Genomic DNA, 7,729 nt, shown 5'->3' with positions numbered 1-7,729 from the left:
TCTATGCATGTGTCTATATGTAGATGGATTTCGAAAATGATCTCTTATCACATACACATAGTATCTGTCATATTTAAAATGAACATATTGATTTTAATTCTTACTGATATACTGATTTTAATAATATGTATGTTAACAATGTGAACTTATGTTGAAAAATATTATTTTTTCATGAACAAATTTATACAAGAAAGATTGAATATATTTTTTTAAATATAACTTTTTTCTGAATTAAATGTTTAATATTTATTAATATAATTAAAAATGTTAATTTCCAGTTTGGATAACTTTGATAAAAAGAATAATAAAGATTTCTTTTAATTTACATTCTGAGATTTGTATACACACGCATATATGAAAATGTTTTCGTGTGCTCTATCACTATCTATTTATTTTCTTGATTTTCTATCTAAAATTTTTTTTTAACTTAATTTTATAATTCTTTTTACAATTTTTATTATAAGAATTTTACAATTCTTATTAAAATTATACATTTTATATAAAAAATTATATATTAAAATTAAAATTGTACAAAATCTAATTTATTAACTGTCACTCTACTTTTCATTTCCATTTTTAACTCATTCTTATTAATATAATTAATCTACGACAATACTTCGTATTTGAAAAATTTCTGTTATTTGAAATAATAGTCTAAATAATGATAGCAAGAACACGTTTTGTTTTAACAAGATTACATTTGTTATTTTCGACATAAGAGAAATATCTTCAGCTGCGGCAACTCTTCAATCCGGATTAGACGATAATCCACGAAAATCGATTTACCAGAACCTAGAAGTGACTTTTAAGATGCCAACTAGCAGACTTTTATCTTGAGAGCTCAAGAGATCATTTTAAAAACTATTGTAACTTACAATTAGTAAACATGAATAATTCCTGATAAGAAAAATATACTTTGCTTAAACTCTCGTTATATTTTTATTTATTTAATATATACTAAATTTTTTTAAAAGAGAGATATTTTTAGAATGGCTCTAACAATCATAAATCATAAATTACATCTTGGAATGTAATTATGTTAAACCATCTTGAAATGTATGTAGTGCAGCATTATGGATTCCCAAGTCAGTTTAGACTACAGACAGATAAGCGATGAATTATTAACATTATATGTGTGTTTTACAAATAATATATTATATTAATATATACATATGTTATAAGCAGAATATGTATAGTCTTTTTAAAGTAATACGTGTGTTAAAATTCTCTAGTAATAAAATTGTTCTGAATAAAAGTTAGTTTTTTTTCTTTGCATGCTTTCTGAGAGATTACACCGCGCTGACTTTGCGAATCGATAATTAATTTCCGATGGGTTTTTCGCGTTCTTTCGATAGTTACTGTTTGCGATAGGGATTGCGAGGCTTGCGGTGACCTGTCAGGGGGTGCAAGCGGAGGAGATGGATTTGTTGCACAGCTGTGTACACTGCTTAATATAGAAGGTACCGGGCTCGGAAATTGCTTTTGTGCTGGTTAAGGTGAATCCCTAAATCCGAAAGCTAACTACGATTTGCTCGTTTTTTAGCCCAAGTGCATCATTAACGCCCATCGAATTGCGCGATAATGAAATGTAGGTATTATCGGATATATATTGTACATACATATTATTAAATATTTACGATCCGGTAGAGTAATTCTTATTTTTTACGTCTCTGTTCACTCTCTTAGATTTAAATTTTGTCTAATTTTTAATTCTGATTAACTGTTAAATAACTGTTAAATAAAATCTCCTTCGATCTTTATGTCGCAAATATATGCAAATATATTTACCACATTAAATCACGTTATGATTTTCCATCATAGGCGTTTCGTAATTCACGAAATTGCTATCAGTTCCACCTTTTTCCAAATTATCCATCACTTTCTTTTCTTTTGAAATATCATATTCTTCGCCGAGTTGTCTGTACGTCTGCGCGCGGTTTTCCAAAATTTCTCTAATAATTTCTGTAAAAAATTGTGCGGTTAAGTTCTATTCTATAGAGTTATATTCTATAGAGATAGTATTGCACACAAATAAATCTCTGTCCAGTCTATTTTATTTTTACATTTTAAGTGACATTTGAGAAAGAATAAATATATTTTTGCCTTTAGCAGGTCTTACCCATTAACATTTCTCTGCTCTCGATCATGTTACCCATCTCCTTTTTAACTTCTTTCATCAACCACGGCATGAAACCTTCTTCGACATCTACGATAAGTAATGTTTGCATTTTTCGTTTATAGATGAAATAAAGAATAAAATAATCAAGGACGAAAAGAAACTTAATCAAAAGATTGAATCGACAAATAAAGAGAAATTAAGAAACCTTTATGGTTAACAAATTCAGAAAAAGTAGTCAGTCTTGCGAGCTCACGAACCGGCCTTGATTTCGTCCAATAAGTAGCCAGACATTTTCAGGCCTTCCAGAACTGCGGGTAAAAGTTCAGCAATGTATCCCGTTAACAATACCGCCGCCGCGACTCGTTCCTCGGTTTCCTGCTGCGTCTTTATATTTTCTTCTTGTTGTTTCAGGCGTCGATCCTGAAATGGATCGGAAACAGATTTGCTTTTTAATCTTTTACGCGTGTGATACACTTTCTTTTATAGCTATACGATAATGTAAAAAAATAGAGACGAGATATTTAAAAGATGAAAGAATGTTGAGATATCAAAATGCGTGATAATAATACCTTTTCCTCTCTACGTCTCCTCTCCTCTTCCGCCAATCGTTGTTCTTCAGCTTTCTCAGCAGCGTGTAGTTCGTGGAACCTTCTCTGCTGTTCCTTAAGAGTAGCGATTTCCTCTTCTTCTAAAACTTCGATTAGAGCTTGCTCGATAGTCTTGCCTACCAACACCTCGAGAATCGGTTGAACTTCAGTGTCATAATCAAAGAGCTGAAAATGTCACGATACAAATATTATATTCTACAAAACTAGTGTCACGATAGAACGTTAAGCACGTACCTCTCCTGGTTCGATTTGAGTGCAAGCGTCTTGACCAATCTTGCTGGGATAATAACTTGGTGGTTCCGGTTTTTCCAAAAAGTAATCGGTTTGTGTGGCTACTTCGGATTCATCCGGCTTTTCAGCCAACTTAAATATAATAAATTAATATTAAAATTTGAATTCAGGCTGAATTTGTCGTAATGAAAAATAATAAATAATCTCTATAATAAAAAAGAGATATACAAATTTTAATTAACCTCTTCGAGAAAGATTTCCGTTTGCACTGGTTCGTGTTTTCTCCCAGGAACCGGAGGAGGTGAACCCGTCCTCGCGACAAGCGCTCTGCAAGCTTGTATCTGAGCACGTTTCCTCGCCAAGTGTCTTCGTCTCGCTTCCGCTTGCCTTGCTGCTATCGATTGTTCCCCATCGATCTAGATAAATATGTGAATTTAATTTAAAAAAATTCTTTTACTTTGGAAGACTCGCGAGTACTTACTAGAGCAGGAACGGGAGCGCATGTACTACCGCGAGCCACGCGACGGTCAAACATGATGTTCCCGAAAGGAATTGGTTGTTCGCTGCAAAATAACGTTCAATTTATAGTGAAATATGAGTCTTAACGGTTATCAAACATATCTGAAAAAAGTTCAGCTGAGTTTAACATGCTGAGTAATGATTGTTGCGGGACCGTCACTCTTGCAAACATCGATAAACTTTGCAATAATAAGTTTCTTTGAGAATATAACATATACATAAAATTGTAATGATTTCAATATACCTAATTTTCAATTAATTGTTTAATTTGAAATATTATATTTGTATTATATTTATATTATGTTATATTTATTTATTTCAATGTATATTTGGATATTTTCAAATTTTGAATTTAATTTAAATTTAAATATTTTGCTAATCTTTTGATCAAACCATTTTTGACTTTTAGTCTTGTCAATTCTTCAATTTATCAAAATAATACGAAATCCAATTGCTCTCTCGATTATTGTCGACAAGTACATACTAACTATATATATTTATATAAAATAAAATGATTAAAAGAGATGATTAAAAAATGTCACGCAGCAAATTATAATACATAAAAAAGAAATGATTTTTAAATATATATGCAAACTGTCATTAAAAATTATATTTGTGTCAGGTACATCTGTCTGCTCGCATTTAATGAAGCATGAGTTTTAATCGCATAGTAATAAAACGATGGTGTCTACGACCCTGCTGCACGCTAATGTTTTCGATAACAATCACGACAGTGTCCATCGCAAGTACGGTAAAGTTTATTATGTATTGACGACATACTTTTATGTGCACAGCACGTTTAGGTCTACTGTAGTATATTTATAGATGACTTGTGATAATTTCTTAAAAGAGAGTATAAATTGCTTTTTTATACTTGTAGCAAAAAACAATCGTTAATATATTTATTTTGTTAAAAAGATAATAAAATAATTGAAGAGTAAAATTGAGCATTTTGTTTGAAAAACGTAATATATTTTTTTTGTATCAGATTCACTTATGTTAATATAATAGTTATATGGAAAAATTCTTCTCGATAATAAAAAGGAAGTAAAGTTAATATTATCGATTATTTCTGTTAAATACAATTTTTGTTGAGTATTTAAATTGTGGTGCATCATGAGCGACAATGGCTTATTGTTAGAGAGAGAGAGAGAGAGAGAGAGAGAGAGAGAGAGAGAGAGAGAGAGAGAGAGAGATAATTCGAATGCGACTGCAAGCGCACGAGAATAAATCGGCCGACGACAAGAAAAAAAAGCGGAAAAAAAGCAGCTGCTATCAAATAAAAGATCAGTGATAAGTGTGGTGCCACTGGTGGTGGTATAAGGTGTTTTTGTTACCCGCGGAGCCTCGGCAGCATATTCATCATGCCCTCGATCGGTGCCAACTTTTTTGGTAAAGCTCGCGGCGTCTGCGGGAATCTGCTAGAAAAACAATTCCCGCTCTTCTTATACGCCCTTTTCCTCCTCTCAGAAGTGCCTCTCATCATTTTTCATTCACGCGCTTTCATCGTTGCCCGTTGGTTTTTAAGTCGGAAACACCTTTTGTGTTTTCATATTATACGCATGCTTATTGAGAAGACGGGGAAATCTTTTCGCACACTTCTCTCGGCCGGTTTGTCTCGACCGATTGATTATATTTCAGTAACATCTACGTCGTCTTGGGCATCGAATTTTCGACGGGGATGATATGAAACGAACGTAAGATTCGATATCGCGATTTGCATCTGCGAAAAGTTTCGATCGTATTATCGCACGATGCAAACCAAATTCAATGGACAAAAAGGAGACTTTTCAGGATCAAAGATTATTAATTTTAAACTAGTACAATTTTTTTGTAGTAAAAAAATAATTATACTTAATTATATTAAGAAGATATTTTTAAAAAATAACCCTTTTATTTTATATAATATATAATTATATAATTTTAGAAAAGCTTTGTGGAAAAAGAGAGAGCATGAATTCCGCTCCTGAATCTGATCCATCTGTGATTAATTGTAAAGTGACGACATGCTAATTGAACAGCTGAGATCACGATGTAATGTAACCGTGTTATATAATCTCGACGTCACTTACGGCGGTTCACTCCTCTTGAATCTTCTCGCCCGCTCGTCTAAGGTCGAGGCCGTGGCGATAGTAGTGGCATTCATCATGCCAAGAGAGAAGTCCACGGTAGCCTTGAGGGCAGCCGGACATCTGGCGTTGTGACTACTGTGACGTACCTCCGGTCTCTTAGCCAGCGATACTAGCGGTTTGAATCTGCTTTTAATCGGGCATCCGTCCACCAGTTCCTCATCGTTTCCGCTGGGCGCGATACCGAGTAGAGCCGCCACTTCCGGCGGAGGCATTAGAAATTCTCCCGTCCTTACGGTCGTGATGAATGGCTTTTTCTGGGGCGAGATAGATTTCTTGGGCGATCTGCGACCTTGCTCTGCCTCGGTTTGCTCCTGTATTTTTTTTAATTTTGCGTTAAGCACCTCATTGAAATCTTCCGTGGATAGGATGACGTTAGGCTTAATTATAGGCGGTCTTTCCTCGTTTAAGTTATCTTGACTTTTGCTTTGCTGCTTCTTTTTCAGAGGATTGGTTTGGTTTGATTGTAGATTAGCCAGAACCAGATGTTCGTTGGATTTGCTGATACGTCTACAGTTGTAGAGATCATTCTTCATTGCATTTTTCATGTTGTTGAGATTGGTAAAGCGCGGCGCGTTCATTCCGTCATCCTCGTTGATATGTAAAAGCGGCAAACTCGAGTCCAGGCCATCCTTCTGTAGGATCGTAAAGGCTGGCGGATTCTTTGCCTCATGTTCGAAAGATTCCGCGTCCGTCGACGGCGCCAGAGCCGAAATACCGGCTGGCATCCTTCTAATTTCTTCAGACGCACGATTGCGCAGCGAACATCGTAAATCGATCGAAGATAAATAAAATTATGCGACGTGTTTTGTCTTTCAAGCGTGGTTTCCCTTTAAAATTTCGAAAATTATTTCTTTTATTCGATATAATTTTATTCGTTAAAGGAAAAAAGATGTGTCTCGAAAATCTTAGGTAAAGCAATTATGGTCCATTGATCGTTCACTGATCGATCGTCTACGTTTGCGAAGTGAAAACATAGCAAAGTTTACGTGAGCGTGATGTTCGTAATTATTCTTAAATTATTCACCGATAAAGTCACGAGATCTAGCTACGACCAAGTTGGTTTAATTGCGAAATGAGCAGTAATTTCGCGAGACTTAACGCTTATGGCGAAAAAATATATATTTGTACTAATCCTGATAAAATAATATATAAAAAATGAAGATTTTTTTTTAGTGCAAATATTTATTTCCATTAAACAATTCAAAATAAGATATTATAGTATATGAACAGTACATCAAAACGAATTCTGCTTTAAATAACTTTTATTATTATTAAATGAATTTTAATGTTCGGATTTGCGTCACTTTTCTATAAATAACGTACCCATTTATTATGTAAATCGTTGCGTTTTCATCGTTATGAATAAATAATAATAAATATCATTTTTGCGTATTTATAACATGAAAATTAAAACTCTCCAAAATTATATCGATATATTTGTCAATCGGTATATATTAATACGTACTGTGCGAAACTCGTGCCGAATCGGCGATTTTGCTGGTCGCGGAAGCTCGAAAAAGGAAAATGTCGTAGTCGTTCGTCGAGTACGGTCGCAACATTACTGACTGTTTCGCGGGGGAGTTCAGAGACTGGACAATGTCCTTAGAATCGACCGATATAGACCGTAGTCAGGTTGCACATATATTCTCGCCCCGCGCTACCGGCCACTCAATAATGCTGACCACCGCGAATGTTGCGCATGCTTAAGTACACCTATAGAGGGTGGAATACGGTTGGGGTTCCGTCACTCGCCTAGGGAACCTGTCCAGGAACTTGCAAACCTAGCAACACTTCAAGGTGAAATGCGTATTTTATCGTGTCAGTCTATCGCGAAAACTCAGCTTATAGCTTAAATCAAGATTTAAACGAATAAAACACGCGCAATTCTTAATTTTTTAATGAAAGAAATATTATATATACATATATATGCATGTGTATGTGTGTCATTGGGTTGAAAAAAATTTCTTACAAATAATCTTGATGTCAAGGCTTCTTATCTTTCAAAAGTCTTTCACAGATATAACTGTTCTGCTTTGCTTTGTAGCCGTATTGTATATAGTATGCACGCGATAGAACGATAGGTGGAAAATGGATTATGAGATGAGTAAGGTATTTTCTTA

General features: G+C 34.3%; 1 protein-coding gene across 5 annotated transcripts; it reads right to left on the bottom strand.

Annotated features, from left to right (window-relative positions):
- Positions 1-556: 556 nt before the first annotated feature.
- Positions 557-7,197, bottom strand: Rsph3 (Radial spoke head protein 3). Of its 5 annotated transcripts, none has more exons than XM_072909710.1 (11): positions 7,075-7,197; positions 5,550-6,436; positions 4,815-4,898; positions 3,440-3,521; positions 3,201-3,374; positions 2,962-3,090; positions 2,689-2,892; positions 2,377-2,539; positions 2,120-2,206; positions 1,789-1,962; positions 557-1,096 (listed from the first exon to the last, which is right to left on the bottom strand). In XM_072909710.1, exons 2-10 carry the CDS (start codon positions 6,332-6,334, stop codon positions 1,793-1,795), a joined length of 1,878 nt encoding a protein of 625 aa, XP_072765811.1. In that variant the 5' UTR covers positions 6,335-6,436; positions 7,075-7,197; the 3' UTR covers positions 557-1,096; positions 1,789-1,792. The 5 variants fall into 5 exon arrangements, with proteins under 5 accessions (XP_072765811.1, XP_072765813.1, XP_072765814.1 ...); XM_072909712.1 differs by having other exon boundaries at positions 4,815-4,895; XM_072909713.1 differs by lacking the exon at positions 4,815-4,898.
- Positions 7,198-7,729: the final 532 nt, after the last annotated feature.

Source organism: Anoplolepis gracilipes, chromosome 17 (assembly GCF_047496725.1).
Source record: "Anoplolepis gracilipes chromosome 17, ASM4749672v1, whole genome shotgun sequence".
NCBI lineage: Eukaryota > Metazoa > Arthropoda > Insecta > Hymenoptera > Formicidae > Anoplolepis > Anoplolepis gracilipes.
Note: the sequence above shows the minus strand (reverse complement) of the source record. Positions and strands in the feature narration are given on the sequence as shown.